This window comes from Rhinopithecus roxellana, chromosome 4 (genome assembly GCF_007565055.1).
Source record: "Rhinopithecus roxellana isolate Shanxi Qingling chromosome 4, ASM756505v1, whole genome shotgun sequence".
In the NCBI taxonomy this organism is placed as follows: domain Eukaryota; kingdom Metazoa; phylum Chordata; class Mammalia; order Primates; family Cercopithecidae; genus Rhinopithecus; species Rhinopithecus roxellana.
The window spans coordinates 158,472,650-158,494,385 of NC_044552.1; the positions used below are offsets into that span (position 1 = coordinate 158,472,650).

The following is a 21,736-nucleotide window of genomic DNA, read 5'->3' on the forward strand; positions in this document are numbered from 1 at the left end:
ACAAATAGTTTCCAACTTCTGGGGAAACCAGACAGAAGGAAATAAATGTGCTCCAAATTTTGTTCACTGGAGTATAGTTTACTCAATTGTTAAAAGCTGTAGATAGTTCAACATAAAAGTTTCCTTGACTCTGAAAAACAATAAGGATCAACAATGTTTTAAGCAAAAAAGATTACTTCAGCTTTCTATTAGTTCAGTACATTCTGTTAACTCTTGTTCTGCTTGATATTCACAAACATTTCAGCTCTTCATGAGTCCTGTACATTTTCCCTCTATTCCAATATCACAATCTCCAAAGTTATCAGAAACTTGCATTTGAGACCACCTGTCAAAGTCCTAGAGCTGATTATAAACCATCTTTTGAAAAGGATCAAAATAAGACAATTGTCTGTGAATCACAAAATGTCTTTGGGTAATCACAGTCAAAACCGTGATTGACAAAGAAATTTGGTTATTTCTGTGGTTTACAATAACAACATAATAATCTTAATTATGATTGATAGCATATACTCAGACATTAGAATTTTAGAAACCACATACAATGTTGGAACATATGTTAGTATTTTTCACTAAAATATAACCTGAAGAAGATTAAACATTATTTTTATTTTGGCAATCCCACATAACTAAACATGTCAGTTAATCCTGTTTACCTCTCTTTTTGAATAATCCAGGAGCCCTCTGTAGTATTCAAAAGTAATATGTCAGAAAAGACAACCTTGAAACTGAAGTTTGATTTTGGGAAGCCTGTTAAATACATTGGAGGTTTAAAACACTTTATATTATGAAATACAATTGCATATTACCATAAGTCATTTATTTAGCCAAAATGATGACTCAAAAATTTTAAAAAATGTAAAAACCTTTACTCATTAAGAGTGAAGACAGCTTTCCAAACAATACGTCTCTGGTCTCTCCCACACCCTTTATTTTTTGATGAAATCTTTAGATAATTCTGTCCAATCTTAACCAGTTTGACCATGCAGTAAGATTCTTATAAACCTTTACAAATTTTTGTTAAAGAGTAGGTCAGTGCCTTAAGAAAACCTTGTTGTGCTTTTATTCTAATGTTCAATTTACAGAAAAACCATGTAATACCCTTTTGAATTTAGTCAGTATGTTCACACACAGAATTTCTTTTGCAAGATTAATGTTTACAGACCTTCCAGAACTTGTTTAAACCTTCGACTTTATCTTATCCAACTTAAAACAATTATTTAATCCTCTAAACTAGACAAAAATTTACATTCCTATGCCTTCTTATAATCCTTTACTAAAAACACATTTTACTTTCCTCACACACCTTGATAAAAATCTGTTTTCAGTAGTCTCAATTACATGGTATAATGGTAAACCTTAGCAATTTTTAATTTTAATGTAAAGCCTGGTAAGTTATTTTAATTATGTGCTACCAATTGTAGCTTAAGCTGTAGCCACTCTGGTGTGCTATTGGTAATATGGCGTTACGAAACTGTAAAGCAAGCAAGGTGAACAATTTTCAAAAGCAGAAGAAGCAGGCTGGGTGCAGTGCCTCACACCTGTAATCCCAGCACTTTGGGAGGCCAAGGCAGGTGGATCACCTGAGGTCAAGAGTTCAAGACCAACCTGGCTAACATGGTGAAAACTCGTCTCTGCTAAAAAAAAAAAAAAAATATATATATATATATAGAAAAATTAGTGGTCATTGTGGTGCATACCTGTAGTCCCAGCTACTCAGGAAGGTGAGGCAGGAGAATCATTTGAACCTGGGAGGCAGAGGCAACCAAGTCATGCCACTGCACTCCATCCTGGGCAACAGAGTGATACTGTTGAGAAAACAAAAAAAGAGGAAAAAAAAAAGCCAAAGAAACAGTTTGTAACTTTAAAGCATTTAGTAAACCTAGTATCTGACCTGCATAATTTAGACCACGTTTACATTTTGAAGACATTTGTATTTTACTGATAATCTCTAAAACCTTTTATTTTTCAAATATTAAAATTGTGTGAACTAAAAGGTATTATAGCTTTTATTTTTCCTTCAAAAAATATTTGAGCTAAGTGCTTATTTTTCTCTAAGCCAATTAATTAGAGTTCTTTTTTATACAAACATCGCATATGTTACACATATATAACTACACAGACAGAGGATCCAGTAGTTGTAAGATTTTTCATTGGCCAATCTCCTAATTAGATTACTGACCTCAGGATAGAGCCCTTCAAGAGCAGGACTGGGAAAGCATGCAGTTTCTAGAGCCTAATAAACAGTTATAGCTGGAAGACAAAAACAGATTTTGAGATGAATTTATCTGCTTTTAATTATTGGAGTTTCATGAGGAAAACAGAGTTTTTTTTCTAAAACGGGGTCAGTGGTGCCTCTTCCATTTTTTCCAGGGAGTCCCAGGCTATCAGAAGTTATCTTAGGGCCTCTCATGCATGCATTAAGAGTGGCAACACAAAAATGGAGAAAAGTAATTCAGTTGACTGAGAAAGAAAATCTTTTTCCAGCAAAACAAGATGTAAGAAGAGAAAAACATAAAGGCCTTTTAAATACGCCTATAGCTTGGATATCCACTTTTAATTAAACTGACTTTTGACCACAGTGCTCTTATTTTAAAAAATCCACCTGTAATCCCAGCACTTTGGGAGGCCGAGGCAGGTGGATCATGAGGTCAGGAGATTGAAACCATCCTGGCTAACATGGTGAAACCCCGTCTCTACTAAAAATACAAAAAATTAGCTGGGCGTGGTGGCGGGCGCCTGTAGTCCCAGCTACTCGGAAGGCTGAGGCAGGAGAATGGCGTGAACCCAGGAGGTGGAGCTTGCAGTGAGCCGAGATCGTGCCACTGCACTCTAGCCTGGGCGACAGAGTGAGACTCTGTCTGAAAAGAAAAAAAAATCATTTTAAATCCCTTGTTACCCAACTTTAGCCTCACCAAGTGGCCAATATTTCTGACTTTTGAACTTTTTCAAAAGTAACCTGACAGGTGAAACCAACAAGACTTAAGTAAGGTTGTGACTTAACCACCTGTATACAAGGTATTTTCAAAGAGGTGGTAAGCAGTTTTTACAAAATCTAGAATCTTTTAAGATAACTCAGAGAAAGGAAGATTTCAGAAAGGAAGCTAGAAGTTGTTCATGGAGGGAAAGAGAATCAACAAATGATAAAAGTCACACAGATGTTAGCCAGAAAGTACTCATTCCCTAAGCCAGGACGGAACCTGGGCTGCCATTGGAAAATGGCAGAGACCAAAAGAAAGTACTGCCATGTGGTTACAAGGTCAAGCTCCCAAGGACATAAAACAAGATGGAGACCTTATTCAGTATTTTTCCTTCAGAGACCTGTAGCCAAGTTTGTAACTGACCAGTTTGCAGGGCTGGCTTGAACAGTGGGCTTATGGGGTCCTAGATCCGTGTTCTATCCTGTCTTACTCCTTATGACAGAACTATACAGAAAGATGCACAAAGCATACCAGATTGGCTACAGCTTAAGATTAGCCTCACAAATCCTTTTTTCCATTAATTAAAACTTTACAGAAGAGTAAACAGTGATTTTTATCCTTCCTTTTACTGGTTTGCACAGGGAGAAAGAGGCCAGAAGTCTGAATGGTAAGAACTTTTACTCTTTTCCTGGCATGTCGGGCTTCTGGGTTCCCTTCCCAGTTCAATTTTAAGCCAAGTAGTTTAAGGTTTGGGGAAATTAAACTTTTCACAGTTTGGGGGATGCATCCAAGGGCAGTACCCTGTGGTACAGGGACCCAATTATCCATCCATGAAGAGAAGACAGAAGATGAAAAAGAAGACATTTATTCAAAGGAGTCCCAGTGATTCAGGATGCATTCAAAAGAAGTACAGACTGAAGATGGCTGGTTACCCATCTGGAAAGAGGGGGAAAAGACATCTTTTAGTTCCTTTCTCCTCCCAGCATATACCTAGGGTACATGAGGAGGAGAAAGAAAAGGTGTCCCCTTTCTTTCTTCCATCTTTGTATCTCCGAGTCCCGGTGACCTTGGCAGGTGCTGCCCATGGGTGCCAACACAGCTTTCACCCATGTGGAACAGGGAGGCCTAGAGGGTAGGAATTATCTGTACTCAGCTACGCACTGCCTATCCTCCCTGCTGTCAGTAATCTTTGAGTTTCCTAGACCTCATCTATGCCATAGATAAAAGCATGACCTCCTTCCATGAAGCAGGGGTTTAATTGGCAGGAATTAGTCCTACTCACAGTGCTGTGTCCCTTGACTTTCATTGCCATCTGCTTCTCGATCCCTCAGATCCAGTTTTTATTTCTAGGGCTTCAACCTGAAGCTTGAAATTGAGTTTGGGACAAAAAGGTGCCTCAGGAGGGTGCACGGACTCATTAAGTTAGGGAGTCCCATGAATTTGGGTCCTGGCCTAGTAAGATACCTTCCAAAAGGACAAAAGAAAACCCTTGCATAGAAAAGCTCCCTGTATTCACAGGGCTGTGTTTAACTCCTGATGTTGTGGAGAAAAGACAAAAGAACAGCTTAAGTACAAGAAGGGGGAAGTGCCTGGGGGTAAAATCTTCTTGCTGTATGCAAATGAGTTCCTTCAACAGGGGAAAAAAAAAGACACTTCTAATCCCTATATCCTCCTTGCCTCTAAGAACAGATGGAAACTGCATTGTTCTGAATTGCTTGTCTGATGGCTTGGCCAAATGCTCATTCTACCCAGTAATATCTCTGTAGTTTGCAGCAACACTCTTAACATTGTAAAAGAAGAGATAGGTGCCATGACAGACCCCCCAAAAAGAAGGAAAGTGTGGTAGAAAAAACTGGATTAGAACGAGGTTGACACTCCCAACCCTTGAGAGCAATGGGGTGAAGGGTGGGTGTTGGGGTCCTCTCTGGCATCCTGTCTTCTGTATCTGCACCAGTCACTCTTAATTGGCTCACCAGAGGTTTGGTGCTTCATCCGCCTTCAGCACAAAGTCTGAGGACAAGAAGCCTTGGAAATGGAAGTGAAAGAGTTTAGATCCGCATTTACTCACCCTTCAGGGATCCTGGATGAGCCCTGAGACTGAGATTACAGTTGTGAGCCATCATGCCTGGATTCCAATATTTTCTTCTAGAAGTTTTGTGGTTTTCAGTTTTATATTTAAGTTCTATGATCCATTTTGAGGTGATGTTTTATATGGTGTAAGGTAGGGATCAAATTTCATTGCTTCCTATATTTTTAAAGCTCTGTTATTAGGTATATTACATTTATAATTCTTATAGTTTCCTGATGCCTTGACACTTTTACCACTGTGAAGTATTCCTCTTCATTTCTAGTAATATTTCTTGTCTCAAAGTCTGTCTTGTCTAATATTAGTATAGCCACCTTAGGCTTTTAGGCCTACTGTTCACATGTGATATCTTTTTCCATCTTTTTATTTTTAACTTATTTGCCTTTGAATTTAAAATATATCTCTAAACAGAATATAATTAGTTCTTGTGTCTTTATGCAGTCAGACAATCTTTGCCATTTGATTAGAGTCTTTAGTCTATTTTTATTTAATGTAAAAATTGAGGCCAGGCACGGTGGTTCATGCCTCTAGTCCCAGCACTTTGGGAAGCCGAGGTGGGTGGATCACTTGAGGTCAGGAGTTTGAGACCAGCCTGGCCAACATGGTGAAATCCAATCTCTATTAAAAATACAAAAATTAGCTGGGTGCAGTGGCACGTGCCTGTAATCCCAGCTACTCAAGAGGCCGAGGCAGGAGAATCACTTGAACCCGGGAGGTGGAGGTTGCAGTGAGCTGAGATCGCACCACTGCACTCCAGCTTGGGTGACAGAGCAAGACTCCATCTCAAAAGAAAAAAATGATATGGCCATATCAATTTAGGTCTTTTTAAATTTAATGACATTTAGGTCAATTTGTATTTAATATAATAATTGATATGGCCATATCATTTAGGTCTGCCATTTTGCTGTTTGTTTTCTATTTGTCTCATCTACCTGTTGTTCTTCTGTTCTTTCTTTTCTGCCTGCCTTTGCATTAATCAAATAATTTTTAGTAATCAATTTTAATTAATTGATTGGCTTTCTAGCTGTATCTCTGTGCATAATTTTTTAGTGCTTTCTTTGAGTATTACGATATGCATCTTTAAGTCATCCGAATCTATTTTAAGTTAATATAGAATTCAGGTAAAATACAGGAGCCTTATTACAGTATTTACCTATTTACATCCATCTTTAATGCTGTTATTTTCACTTATTTATTTATTATAACATCTGCATATAGTGTTACAGTTTTTGTTTAAACAGTAATTTAAAGTTATCCTCGTAAACAAATTATGAGGAAAAGTGTGTGTGTGTGTGTTAATCCTTCCTTTGGACCCAAGTTGCCAGTAGTGTCATTTCCCTTCAGCCTGAAGAACTTTATTTAACATTCTTGTAGTGTAAATTTCCTAGTGACAAATTCTCTCCATTTAAAAAATCTTTATTTTGCTTTCATTTTTGAAGGCTACTTCAAAAGGCTGGATATAGAATTCTTGGTTATTTTCCCTCACTTTCAGCACTATCAATATGAAAGTTCCAATGTCTTCTGTCCCTTATTATTTACAAGAGGCCACCTGTTAATGATATAATTGTTCCCTCTAGATATAATATATTATTTTTCTCTGCTTTCAGAATTTTCTTTTTGGCATTCAGCAGTTTGACTCTGATGAGCTTAGGAATCGTTTTCTTAGTGTTTATCCTGCTGGGGGTGGTCTTTGAACTTCTTGGATCTACAAGTTAAAGTTTTTCACACAATTTGCAATTTTTATTTTGGGCTGTTATTTCTTTTTATTTGTTTGCTTTTTACAATGTCTTCCTCTGTCATCCAGGCTGGAGTGCAGCGGCACAATCGTAGCTCACTGAAGCCTCAACCTCCCAGGCTCAAGTGATCCTCCCCTTGGCTTCCAGAGTAGTTGGGACCACAGGTGGTGCATGCTATCATCACACCTAGCTTTTTTTTTTTTCCTGTAAAGATGAGGTCTCACTATTTTGCTCAGGCTGGTCTTGAGTATCTGGGCTCAAGTGATCCTCCGGCCTTGGCCTCCCAAAATATATAAGTATGAGCCACTGTGTCCAGCCCCATTATTTCTTCAGAAAGACTCACATTTTTTTTCCTAGAGATCCATAGGTCTCTAAGACTTAGTTAATTTTGTTTAATATTATTCTCTTACAGTGAGACAGGATTTGCAATGTGAGAAAAGGCTAGCTGTCTTTAGATTGGGTATTTTCTATCTCCAGTACTTCATCCTTTAAAAGTGTGACTGAAAAATGCATTCAGTAGTTATCTGTAGTAGGGTTTGTGTGACCACTTTATTCCAATGCCATAAACATAGGTTGATTAACAAATATTTTAAAAGCCACTCTCAAGTAAAATATAACTGCCGAATAACCTTTAGGATGGCAATAAAATGGTCAAGGCAAGAGTACAGTCTATCCACTCCTGAATTCTTGTATAGTTTCCAGACAGCTTCATGCCCCAGGAATTATTGGGACTTTGGTAAATAATATTTTGCATTTTAATATCAGTTTTGCATATTATTATATTATATAATTTAGGCTATTAGACCAATATTGAGTTATTACAGAGGAAAGATACCAATATACTTCAAAAGTATGACTGGAAAATACATTCAATAGGTTCACTTAGCAGATTGGAGATGAAAGATAAGAAAGGTCTGGGAACTTGGAAAACAGAAATTACCCAATCTTTAGATACATACTTTTCATCTCTAGAATTTTCTCTTTTTTTTATAGTTTACATTTTGTTGTTGAGATTCCCTATCTCTTCACTAAGTAAGATCACTTCTTATCTTAAATTCTTTGAAAAATATTATTTTCTAATTCATCTAACATATTTATAATAGAAATTTTGAAATCTTTATTTGCTAAATACAACAGCTGAGCCCATTCACAGTCTATTTTTTTGATTGCCTGTTTGTTTGCATGCCTCATAATTTTGGTTGAAACTTGAACGTGTAGATAATCTTTTGAAATAACTTTGATTCTACTGTGTTAATCCAAGGATTATTGAGTTTTTGTTCCTAGCAGATAGCTTGCTCACATTGCAAATCCTGTCTCACTTTGGTGTGCGGCAGCTGATATCTCTGCTTAGTTCTTACAATTTTCAGATGCTGCCTTTCTTTATTCTGGCTTCTGTTCAGTCTACTGAGCATCTGCACATTTTATTGGCCCTCTAGAAAGCCCACAACTTTGTAATTCTTCTTGCAACTGTAGCTTTTCAAACTCTCCCCCAATTTCTATCAGTTTTTAAGATATTTTCCAGTATGTTTAGTTTTGTTTAGCTCAGATTTAATAATAGTTATCTGTAGTAGGGTTTGCATGACCACTTTATTCCAATGCCATAAACAGAAGTTGATTAGCAACTTCTTTTTTTTTTTAGATGGAGTCTCACTGTGTCACCCAGGCTGGAGTGCAGTGGTGCGATCTGGGCTCACTGCAAGCTCTGCCTCCCGGATTCACGCCATTTTCTTGCCTCAGCCTCCCAATTAGCTGGGACTACAGGTGCCCGCCACCACGCCCAGCTAATATATATATATATATAGATAGATTTGTATTTTTAGTAGAGACGGGGTTTAGTAGAGACAGAGTTTCACTGTGTTAGTGAGGATGATCGCGATCTTCTGACCTCGTGATCTGCCCACCTCGGCCTCCCAAAGTGCTGGGATTACAAGTGTGAGCCACTGTGCCCAGCCGATTAGCAAATATTTTTAAAGCCACTCCTAAGTGCAATATAACTACCAAATAACCTTTAGGATGGCAATAAAATGGTCAAAGCAAGAGTACAGTCTACCCATTCCTGAATTTTTGTGTAGCTGCCAGATAGTTTCATGCTCCAGGAGTTACTGGGACTCTGCTCAATAATATTAACATATTGCATTTTAATCTCAGTTTTGCATACAATTATTTTATATAATTTAAGGCTATTAGACCAATATTGATTATTACAGAGCATAGATATCTTGAAAGAGGCCAAGATGGAGTGGAAATGCAGGTTGGAACTACCAAAGGGCAAAAAACTATTTATCAACCTTTAACTACAGTAAATCTTCCCTTTGGGTATTTTCATTTGTAAACACGTTGCCCTTGCAGTCATTTACATCTGCATAATTACAACACCTTTGCTTTATTTGGCATGCAGGAAAATCTTCTTAAATATCAAACCTAACCACTTTGAGTGATTTGCATCCTGCTTTTGTCATACATTTAGAGCCTTGGGATTTTTTCTCAGAATGGAGTAGCAAACAAATAGGATCTAGACAGGGAAATTGAAAAGCTTCCTGGTATTTTTCTGTAAAAAGATTTCTTAACATGTCTTCTTGGATGTGTCTCTCTGATGTCAAACATACACACATATTCAAATAAGAGTTATACAAGCACATCTTATACATTTTTGGCATCTATGTCTCTTAAGACACAGGACATTCTATCTGGTGTTCTGATCAGACCACTTTTGCATATGTTATTACTAGACTGAACATTTTTGGAAGGTAGAGAAATCTCTTATTTGTTTTTATATTCCCGACAGCCTAGGATAGAACCTAGAACATTAAAGAACACTAACATTTTAATAGTGTAATTGAAAAGCAGGTTAGTTGGTCACTGCATGTAGAGTCCAATTAACAAGAGCAAGTTCTGATACAAAGAAGTGTATTTGTTTCAAAACTAGCTTAGAGGAAGAGGGACAAAGCCTCCTGCCTAAGTGTGCCACTTCACCTTTGGAGCAAAAAGTGGGCATTTTTATAAGGTAGGGGAGGAAATGAGCAAGGGCAAGGGTCCCTCTGCTCCTGGGCAGGTATCCGAGCTGGCACCTTCTTGGGCAGAAGTAGGTTGTAAAAGTGGCCAAGTGGGCGTGCTTTCAACATGCCCTCCTAGTGGGCATGAGCTCTGAGATGACCCTGTGGATAGTTCTGTGGGGGCATGCTTTGGTCTGCAAATCGACTGTCAACTTTCGAGGAGGGATACTTGGGGGCACAATTCGGAAGTCCTGTCTGGGTGTTTTGTAGAAGAACATAGAGGGAGTAGGGCTCGATTGCTATTTATTTATTTATTTATTTATTTATTATTTATTTATTTATTTATTTATTGAGAGAGAAGGTCTTGCTCTGTTGCCCAGGCTGGAGTGCAGTGGCACCATCATACCTTACTGCAGCCTCAAACTCCTGGGCTCCAGGGAGTCTCCTGCCTCCCTGCCTCCCAGGAGTCCCAGCCTCCCGAGTAGCTGGGACTACTGTTGTTTGCTGCCATGCCCAGCTAGTTTCTAAAGTATTTTTTTTTGTAGAGATGGGTTCTTGCTTTGTTGCCCACACTGGGCTTGAACTCCTGGCTTCAAGTAATCCTCCTACCTCAGCCTCCCAAAGTGCTGGGATTATACTTATATGCCACTGTTCCTGGTCTGGTTTAATGCTTTTTTTTTTCCCTGAGACGGAGTCTTACTCTGTTGCCCAGGCTGGAGTGCAGTGGCGCAATCTTAGCTCACTGCAACCTTCACCTCCCAGGTTCAAGCGATTCTCGTTACTCAGCCTCCCAAATAGCTGGGATTACAGGCACCTGCCACCACACCCAGCTAATTTTTGTACTTTCAGTAGAGACGGGGTTTTGCCCTGTTGGCCATTGGCCAGGCTGGTTTGAACTCCTGACCTCAGGTGATCCACCGGCCTTGGGCTCCCAAAGTGCTGGGATTACAGGCATGAACCACCACACCTGGCTGTTTGCATTTTTAAGATAAAAATTTTACCATGCTGGATATATTACAGTAACTATGTACTTCAGTTTCCCAATTGTTGAACGAACTTAATAGAAGTACTACCTTATAGAATTCTGGAGATTAAATGAAATAATCTTCTGAGCGCAACAAATATATTATCAGTACAACAGCTAGCTCTACTGAGTCTTTATTATTATAATAGTAGTAATAGTCAGACTTGGAAGGGGTGAAAGAGAACAACAGTCTATTTTATTTTTGTGACATATATATCATAGGTCATAAGACTTTGGATTATTTAGATGCCATGTTAAAACTTGACAAAAACTAGAAATGTTGTGAGTGTGCAATAGCAGGTAATAACTAATCCGATAATTAATTTATTCTTGAATTTGATCAGAAGACAGACCTAACTTCATCTATTGCCAATTATTATTGTAGCAAAATCTATTAGAATTTCAGTGTAGGCACTACAGTACAATAGAGTGAATTTCAAAAGTGAGATATTTTATGTGGCTTTTTAAAGTAGGGTTTCAAACCAGTTAAAGGCTCTAAAACCCATTAAGAAGGATACTATGGGTCAGGAATAGCATTTTATGAGGACTCCTGAGAAAACGGTGCTGTGTCCCCTCCACCATGGTGTAAGTGGAGGTTACTCTCACTTGTTCTCTTACTTGGTATCTCCCATTGTTCTCTCACTTGGTATCGAGTGAGAGGGGCTTGAGAGGGACGACTTCAGAGATTTAAAGGATTCCCCCCAGTTGCGGGGAACAGAGGACCAGGGTCTGACTCTCTGAGATACCCAACAAGGAGAGAACTGTGGCTGGCTTACTGTTCCCACAGAAAGAACTATACTATAATGGTGGCTGTGTTGAATTTGCCTACACTCCAGCCTTTGTCAGGGCAAAGGAAATGTATTTCCTGCAGATTAGAGGTGGGCCTAGTGGAGGAGAGGGATAGCTTGGAGTTGGACTCCTGTCCGAATAGATGCCTGAAAGGGCAGTGAGGTTCCAGTGGTGAGTCTTTTGAATGACAGCCAAAAAGCCAGGAGAAGAATGAATTATCCAAGTAAGTGGAGCTATGACCAGAGGTGAGACTCTGAATAACCCATGAAAGTGCATCTGAGAAAAAAGAGTTAGCTTCAAACATCAGCAGACAGGTGTTTTGGCAGGAAGGCCCATGTTGGCATCTCTTTGCCTTCCTTCCCCAGCCTCCCTGTCTCCCATGCCTACTTTGGAAAGATCCCACAGCTAGTGATGGTGAAAGTTGTGGAAGAGAAGAGAAGCAGCTGATTCAATCCCTTCCCAGGTTCCCTGGGGCTGGGGAAAACATTTGATTACCTAGTGGAGATTGGTTTGTTACCTAAAGTGACCATAAGCTTTCCTTTATTTAACACTGACCAAAACAATCAAATGGGCCTGCTGAAGTGGTCTAGTGGCAAAGGAAAATTTTTCCCCACTAAATAAATTTTAAGAAGACAGTCAAGACAAGAAACTGTATTTGATTATATCCTTTAGTGCTTATTCAGTAAACACATAAGTCTGTAATTTTTAATATTGGTATAACAGTAGATTGAAATCCACAGTAATTCACAAAAACTTATGCAAGGTTTTTTTGTTTTGTTTTGTTTTTTTGAGACAGAATCTCACTCTGTTCCCCAGGTTGGAGTACAGTAGGATGACCTCGACTCACCGTAGCCTCCACCTCCCAGGTTCAAGCAATTCTTGTGCCTCAGCCTCCTGAATAGCTGGGATTACAAGCATGAGCCAACAAGGCCAGCTAATTTTTGTATTTTTAGTAGAGACGAGGTTTCTCCATGTTGGCCAGGCTGGTCTTGATCCTGACCTCAGGTGATTTGCCTGCCTTGACCTCCCAAAGTGCTGGAATTACAGGCTTGAGCCACCGTGCTCGGCCAAGGTATTTTTTCTTGAAAAATCTTCACTCATATGAGCAGTATATGCAATATAAGGATATGCTCTTGGGTTTCTTGATGTGGTCTAATATTTAGTGTTAGCCCCTTACTTAATTATAAAAGTGCTTTTATCTAAAAGTAGATGTTAGTTGTCAGGCAATGTTTGCTATAAAAAAAAATTAAATAAAAAATAAAAGTAGATGTTAGGATGTTTTCTTCTGGCCTACCTAGTATTTATATTAGATTCTTTCTTTTCTTTCTTCCTTTCTTTCCTCTTTCCTTCCTTCCTTCCTTCCTTCCTTCCTTCCTTCCTTCCTTCCTTCCTTCCTTTCTGTTTCCTTTTCTTTCTCTTTCTTTCTTTCGTTCTTTCTTTCTTTCTTTCTTTCTCTCTCTCTCTCTTTCTTTTTTTCCCCTTCCTTCCCTCCTTCCTTCCTTCCTTTCTTCCTTCCTTCCTTCCTTCCTTCCTTCCTTTCTTCCTTCCTTCCTTCCTTCCTTTCTTCCTTCCTTCCTTCCTTCCTTCCTTTCTTCCTTCCTTCCTTTCCCTCCCTCCCTCCCTCCCTCCCTTCCTTCCTTTTCTTTCCCTCCCTCCCTCCCTCCCTTCCTTCCTTTTCTTTCCCTCCCTCCCTCCCTCCCTCCCTCCCTCCCTTCCTTCCTTCCTTCCTTTTCTTTCCCTCCCTCCCTCCCTCCCTTCCTTCCTTCCTTTTCTTTCCCTCCCTCCCTCCCTCCCTTCCTTCCTTCCTTTTCTTTCCCTCCCTCCCTCCCTCCCTTCCTTCCTTTTCTTTCCCTCCCTCCCTCCCTCCCTTCCTTCCTTTTCTTTCCCTCCCTCCCTCCCTTCCTTCCTTTTCTTTCCCTCCCTCCCTCCCTTCCTTCCTTTTCTTTCTCTCTCAGCTGCCCAGGCTGCAGTGTGCAGTCGCACGATCTCGGCTCACTGCAACCACCATCTCCCGGGTTCAGGTGATTCTCCCATTTCAGCCCCCTGAGTAGCTGGGACTACAGGCACCTGCCACCATGCCTGGCTAATTTTTGTATTTTAGTACAGACAGGGTTTCACCATGTTGGCCAGCCTTGTCTGGAACTCCTGACCTCAGGTGATCAACCTACCTCAGCCTCCCAAAGTGCTAGGATTACAGATGTGAGCCACTGCACCCAGCCTAGATTGTTTCTTAAACACCACAGATGTCTGAACTTTTTTGAATGAAATTAAATTATTAGAGATTAGTAAAATTTTGTATAAGATAGTAGACTAAAAAATTCTTACTAGGCTGGGTATGGTGGCTCATGCCTGTAATGCCAGCAATTTGGGAGGCCAAAGTGGGCCAACCGCTTAAGCCCAGGAGTTTGAGACCAGCCTGGGCAACATGGTGAAACCTTGTCTCTACAAAAGATACAAAAATTAACTGGTATGGTAGCACACACCTGTAGTCCTAGCTGCTGAGGAGGCTTAGGTGGGAGGATGGCTTGAGCCCAGAAGGCAGAGGTTGCAGTGAGCCAAGATTGCATCACCACACTCCAGCCTGGGTGACACAGCAAGACCCTGTCTCATTAAAAAAAGAAAATTTAACCTGTTTCAAGCTCCCCATACTGTAAGGCTCTAAACGTCTTGGTTGGATTGTGGTAATATATTTGGCCAATCAGCTCCTTCCTACCATCTACTTTTGAATCCCTATCACCACCATCTAAGTCAAGATGACAGTGTTTACACAGTCTCTTCATTGTGTTTTAAGATTAGTCTTCTTTCTGGTGAGGGAAGACAGATAATAGAAATATGGCTGACTGACTAGACCATGGCTCACGCCTGCAACCCAGCACTTTAGAGGCCGAGGTGGGAGGATTGCTGGAAGCCAGGAGTTCAAGACCAGCTTGAGTAACAAAGTGAGACCCTGTCTCTACAAAAGAAACACACAAAAAAGAAATACGACTGACTAAAATGCATATAATTTTCATAATAATTTAAAATGTAAGAAGGCAAAAAATTTCTGGGCTCAAGGTGGGTGATCGCTTAAGCCCAGGAGTTCAAGACCAGCCTCGGCAACCTGGCAAAACCTCATTTCTACAAAAAATACAAAAATTAGCCAGGCATGGTGCTGCACATCTGTGGTTCCAGCTACTTGGAAGGTTGAGGTGGGAAATTTGCTTGAGCCTGGGCTGTCGAGATCACAGTGAGCTGAGATCGCACCACTGTACTCCAGCATGGGCAATGGAGCGAGATCATTTCTCAAAAAAAAAAAAAAAGCAAAAAATTAAATTATTAGTATGATAAAGTTTCATTTGGACTTAATATGAAATTCATTACTAGAAATGATGATCATTTGCATAGGGCTTAACTTCCTTTGCTAAGAAAATAGAGTAATATACTGGGAGACTTCCAGAGCTTCGCAGAGCTTCAGGGTCATCTACCAAGACAGACAATTTGTTGTCATCATCATTGTTAAAACTCTAAATTATTAAGTGCTTATGTGCCAGATACTGAGGTTTATGTGCACTTTCTCTAATCTTTAATAATTCTAGAAAGGTAGTTGTTTGATCCATTTTCAAGATAAGAAAACTCATTCAGAGGGGAAGTAACTTGACCAAGGATATGTTGTAGTTGTAGAGCTGGGAATATGACTCATGTCCGTTTTTTCCACAGCTCATTTTCACTTAGGTTCCATTAGTTTATTTTACTTTTTTAGGAGGACTTACAGACTTGATTTCCTCGGCGAAGTCAGATCACTCATTTCTTTGGCACATAATTATGATTATTTGTATTTAATATTTCTTTTTTTCTTGTTGGTTTTCATTTTTTGGGTTTTTATGGAATCTGACTTCTGATTCTCAATTTTTTTATTGTGAAATATGACGTACCTTCAGAAAAGAAGATTAAACATATGTATGGTTTTATAAATAATTATAAATACCCAGTAACTATTATCCAGGTCAGCAAATATTCTACTAGTGTATGAGTCAATTTCCATGGCAAAAGAACTAAGCTTAGGCACTATACTCAAAAAAAAAAAAAAAAAACTAAAAATAAAATTTTCCTAAATGTGTATTATATCAATGGAATAAGTATAAGTATAACTTACCATGTCATAATTCCTCCCACCCTTTCCCCTCTTTTACAGCATGGGTAGGTTCTCTCTCCATGGGGATGATTTTCTTTTGCTGCCCAATAGTCAGCGTCTTCACAGACCTATTTGGTTGTCGGAAAACAGCTGTCATGGGTGCTGCTGTTGGATTTGTTGGGCTCATGTCCAGTTCTTTTGTCAGGTAAGGACTTGGTTTTTTCATGTTGCTTTTTAAAAACTGTTAAATACCTTAAAGTTTTAATTTAAGAAACTCTGTTATTTACAAGCAAAGCTCCTCCTTTTCATTTCTTAAAACTTTAAGCAGTATGACTTATAAAACAAACTGTTATCCATAGCAGCAAATCAGAGCTTGAGAATTTGAATGCTTTTTTTTCTTATAATGCCTAAGACTTAGACATCAATCAGGATATGTGTGTTTCCTGGTGCATGGAAAAATGTTTCTCCTTACCTTTTTCTTCTATTCACATAAAAATCCCAATGGCACTCAAGTTAGAACAATAAGTTATCTAAAATAGCGGCCTTAGTTTAAGGTCGCTTCAGTCTGAGGCCCATGGGTTACAATACGTGGTGTTTTAAAGTAGCTGTTCATAGGCTTGACATGAAATATTTTTATTAATGAGACCAAAACCTTGCCATTTATTCCAACCCAGATAGAGAATTCCTGTCTGTCCTTTAAAAAAAGAACATGCTGCCGGGCGCGGTGGCTCAAGCCTGTAATCCCAGCACTTTGGGAGGCCGAGACGGGCGGATCACGAGGTCAGGAGATCAAGACCATCCTGGCTAACACGGTGAAACCCCGTCTCTACTAAAAATACAAAAAACTAGCCGGGCGACCTGGCGGGCGCCTGTAGTCCCAGCTACTTGGGAGGCTGAGGCAGGAGAATGGCGTGAACCCGGGAGGTGGAGCTTGCAGTGAGCTGAGATCTGGCCACTGCACTCCAGCCTGGGCGACAGAGCGAGACTCCGTCTCAAAAAAAAAAAAAAAAAAAAAAGAAAAAGAACATGCTAAAATTTTAAAATAGCATGGCAAAATGAAGTGGTCCAATGTACCTTAAAATAAAACTTAATGTCAGTGTACTTCTCCTGTATCTATTAGAATAGGGATCCCCAGCCCCTGTGCCACAGACTGTTATGGGTCCATGGCCTGTTAGGAACTGGGCTGCACAGCAGGAGGTGAGCTGTGGGTGAGCAAGCAAAGCTTCCTCTTTATTTATAGCTGCTTCCTATTACTTGCATTACCACCTGAGCTCCACCTGCTGTCAGATCAGCGGCAGCATTAAATTCTCCTAGGAGTGCAAACCCTATTGTGAACTGTCCATATGAGGGATCTAGGTTGCACTCCCCTTATGAGAATCTAAATGCCTGATGATCTGTCACTTTCTTCCGTAACACCCAGATGTTACCGTCTAGTTTCAGGAAAACAAGCCCAGGGCTCCCACTGATTCTACATTATGATGAGTTGTATCATTATTTCATTATATATTACAATGTGATAATAATAGAAATAAAGTGCACAATAAATGTAATGCACTTGAATCATCCCTAACCACCCTCCCCCGGCCCCATCCATGGAAACATTCTTCCTGAAACTGGTCTCTGGTGCCAAAAAGATTGGGGACTCCTGTATTAGAAGAAAAGATGCAGTGCACTGAAGAGGGACTAACCATAAGGAGCAGATGGGCACGTAACTGCATGGAACACCTCTCCCTGCAGCTTTGGTTCTCCTTGTAAGTCCCTTGCTTGTTGGTAGAATAATCCTCAGTTAGAGAAACACTGATTTAATATGTGGCTCTGGCTAACAGGAGCTGCTTAAGAAGAAAACCTCTTAAGATCATTTCTATCCTTTGTCTCTACTTTAGTGGTTTATCTTCATTTCCTGCCTCTTTCCTGTCCCTAGTGTCTTCATGCTGCTTTCGTTGAAAAGCATGAATGTGGTCATTAAGGAAAAATAAGTCAAATTTACATTTGACTTTTTATTTTTAAATATTTAATCAACAGAATCCTTGGTTTTACTCATTGCCGCTCCCCACCCCCCAACACACATCCCTTCTTCAACTCTAAAGTGAGCCTCATTCTTTCGTATTTTCTTCCATCTAATTTAGACTCCAGCCTGGGCGGCAGAGCGAGACTCCATCTCAAAAAAAAAAAAAAAAAAAGAAATTCTAGTTGGATTTTTAAAAATTATATTTATTTCTTTGTAGAAAATAGATATTTTCATCTTTAAAATACTTTGATGGGTTTTTTCTTCTAAAATTGTTTGTTTTAAAAAAGTTTTGATTGGAATAAGATTCTGTGAAGGTAATTCCATGAGATGATTTATTTTAGCAGCAATATAATATTTACATTATTATTAATGTAATTAATGTTATTAATGCCTCATCAGATAGCTTCTTTGATCTGGAAGCTTACAGGTACCTATTGTCAGTACCTGTGGCTCTGCTACTTGCCAAATGTATTACAACTCCAGCTGTGGTCGAGAGGGGACTGAGAGGTAGACAGCTTATGTAATCTACTACCTAGTTTGTTAACCAAACACACATACAAAGCAATGTTTTTCAAATTTTTCTGACCACTGAGCAATAAAAATTATGACATATATTTTGATGTGACCCAGTTCTCTCTCTCTTTTCTGTACCCTCTAAGTGAAACAAAATTTATTGAAACCAAAATTCCCTTACTACATGTAATATTCTCATATTTTCTATAAAATGTCATTATTTAGCCTGCTGGTCAAAGGCTACTGAAACTTGAGAGCAAGATACAGGAGCAAGGGGAAATGTGGTATAGATTCTGAGTGTCGGGTGGCAGGTCCATTTTTCCTCTAGTTCCCATTCTGCCTTCTGAGGAAAACCTTCTCCAGCAACTTAGGTCAATCACACCCATGTGCCTTCTGTGAATCCTTTTTGCACGTATGAGTGGTATCCGACAGCCTTACTCATTTACATTGCACTTACTTGGCTGCCAAACATCACAAACTGGAACCATCTGTTCCTGAAGGGAAAACCTGGAAGTGAAAAGAGTTCAGCAGCAGTGAAAATGCCATCACAAAGCTCATATACTTCACTCTGTAGAAGGGAGAGGCTCTGGTTTTCCGGCTGAGAGCATTACAGCACAGTGGTACAACTGTACAGGAACTGATATTCCTGATGATTCTGCTGTGAACAGTATTTTTTTTTTTTTTTTTTGAGACGGAGTCTTGCTCTGTCGCCCAGGCTGGAGTGCAGTGGCTGGATCTCAGCTCACTGCAAGCTCCGCCTCCCGGGTTCACGCCATTCTCCTGCCTCAGCCTCCCGAGTAGCTGGGACCACAGGCGCCCGCCGCCTCGCCCGGCTAATTTTTTGTATTTTTAGTAGAGACGGGGTTTCACCGTGTTAGCCAGGATGGTCTCGATCTCCTGACCTCGTGATCCGCCCGTCTCGGCCTCCCAAAGTGCTGGGGTGAACAGTATTTTTAATATATACTTTGAAGAAGGCAGAGAGGAATGTACAATAGACTTAAAATTTTTTTCTTTAAAATTGTTAAATAAAAACAAATAAGCACTTTACGTAAGTTACAATTATCTGGAAAACTACTTAGGTGGAAAAACCGATACAGAATGAATGAAGTATTAATTTCTGTTTTGTTCTGTGTTATATTATTATTATTTGAGATAGATGTCTTGTTTCACTAAGCAGACTATGAGTATCTTGAAGGCAGAACCGCATTTTTTTTTTTTTTGGAGACAGGGTCTCACTATTACCCAGGCCAGAATGCAGTGGTGTGATCATAGCTCACTGCAGCCTGGATTCCTGGGTTCAAGCCATCCTCCTGCCCCAGCTTCCTGAGTAGCTAGGACTACGGGCGCATGCCATCACACCCAGCTAATTTCAGCTAATTTTTTTTTTTTAAGTAAAGATGAGGTTTTGCTATGTTGCCAGACTGGGTTCAAGCCATCCTCCTGCTTTGGCCACCCAAAGTGTTGGGATTACAAGTGTGAGCCACCATGTCTGGCCAAGGACCAAATTTCTAATATTCTTTTCCACAACGTATCTGGTACATAGTAGTTGCTTAATATGTTGGCTAAACAAAGAGTGGAGATTCAGTAAAGGGTGATCAGAGTGAGGTGAGATTAATTTGGGAAAGCCTGGAAGTGACTCTTGAGCCTGATTTGAAGGTGGTGCTAGCTGTGGATAAATAGAGGGAGAAGGGCATCTCAGAGAGAGGATTGCCAACATGCCTTACTTTTATCAGATTCTAGAGTTCCTTATGATTACCTCAGCATGTTGCTAGACTAGCATTATTGTCCAAAATTTAATTATTAACCAACTTTATCTATCTTACTTTCTAATAAATTGTTTGCTTTTACTACTGATAGCCTTTTCAAAAAACTTTAACTAGTTTTTGTTCTTTACCGTAATTGTTTCAAAGAACATAATGATATGGTCCTTTATCTTCCTAAGAAATGTGCAATTATTTGGTCAAACTATAAGATTATTTAATCCATTATTCTTTTGACACACGCATGGCCTTACAGCTTACAAACTGAGATCACTAAAAGGAATACACGTAATTTAGTCTTTCTGCAGTCAGAATATGATTTCTTGTTTTCTTGCACAATATTGGGAACAGTGCAACACAGGGCGAAGGTTGGTCTGCAGCCCTTAGGCCAGCAAAAACAGGCACAACTGCGCCTCTGTGCAAATGTTCCTGACATAACCTTGGGGAAAAAATATAAAATGCGGCCTTTTCTTTTACTACCTTGTTTGGTAAGTACCTGGAAAAACTCCATGAAATAATTAGTTTTCATAGTTAATTCTAACTTTTTAAAAAAGTGTTTCATTGAGACTAGGTTTTTGGTTTGTTAATTGAATCACTGTTGATTTTACCCTTCCTGGCACCAACCTTTATTTCTGAGCTGTGGAGAGCACAGTTCTTACTCAGTGCTGTGGGCGTCACCTGAAATCCACAGAAACAGGAGGCAGAACAAAATCACTGACGACCTTAATGGTTATTTTTCACACATTCAGATTAAATTAAAATATGTTTATTGCTACATTCTTGACTTACTGAGTTTTTCCCTCTATTTTGGTTAACTTTTACTTGTAGAAAATATGTTGATGAACAAAAACCCACTTTTACTATAAGGTTTTATTCTACCAAGCACACAGTAACAATATTGAAAACTGCTTTCCATCTTTTTCATCTTTATACAGTTCCATCGAGCCTCTGTACCTTACCTATGGAATCATATTTGCCTGCGGCTGCTCCTTTGCATACCAGCCTTCATTGGTCATTTTGGGACACTATTTCAAGAAGCGCCTTGGACTGGTGAATGGCATTGTCACTGCTGGCAGCAGTGTCTTCACAATCCTGCTGCCTTTGCTCTTAAGGGTTCTGATTGACAGCGTGGGCCTCTTTCACACACTGAGGGTGCTCTGCATCTTCATGTTTGTTCTCTTTCTGGCTGGCTTTACTTACCGACCTCTTGCTACCAGTACCAAAGATAAAGAGAGTGGAGGTAGCGGATCCTCCCTCTTTTCCAGGAGAAAGTTCAGTCCTCCAAAAAAAATTTTCAATTTTGCCATCTTCAAGGTGACAGCTTATGCAGTGTGGGCAGTTGGAATACCACTTGCACTTTTTGGATACTTTGTGCCTTATGTTCACTTGGTGAGTATGCTCCTTCACTGATCATGAATATTACTATTTCATAAAGAAAAACTTCTTTGAAGAGAAAGATAGGTCAAGTTAAAGTTGGCCTCAAACATTATCCTGGTTGTAATTTGGGTATTTTTGAAATGAAAGGTCTCTCAAGACAATGTCAATACACCATCAGACCACTAAACAGAGAGAGTATGTTTCATAGTGTGCTTTGGTATTTTAAAAACCCCGCAAACCCAGCCAGACGCCATGGTGCCTTTCTGTGGTCCCAGCTACTAAGCTGAGGCAGGAGGATCGCTTGACCCCAGGAGTTCAAATCCAGCCTAGACAACATAGAGAGACTCTACCTCTAAAAATAAAATAAAAGTCCCCAAACAAACGCAATTTTTTTTTTTTAAAAAAAGTAAGGCCAAAATCT

The 21,736-nt window shown here is 39.6% G+C and overlaps 1 protein-coding gene across 1 annotated transcript in view; it reads left to right on the plus strand.

The window, feature by feature from the left end:
- Positions 1–21,736, plus strand: part of SLC16A10 (solute carrier family 16 member 10) — a 141,294-nt gene that overhangs the window by 72,144 nt on the left and 47,414 nt on the right. Inside the window, exons 2-3 of the mRNA XM_030929438.1 lie at positions 15,718–15,862; positions 20,874–21,327. Of these exons, the coding sequence (XP_030785298.1) occupies positions 15,718–15,862; positions 20,874–21,327 (599 nt within the window). The remainder of the gene's footprint in view (positions 1–15,717; positions 15,863–20,873; positions 21,328–21,736) is intronic.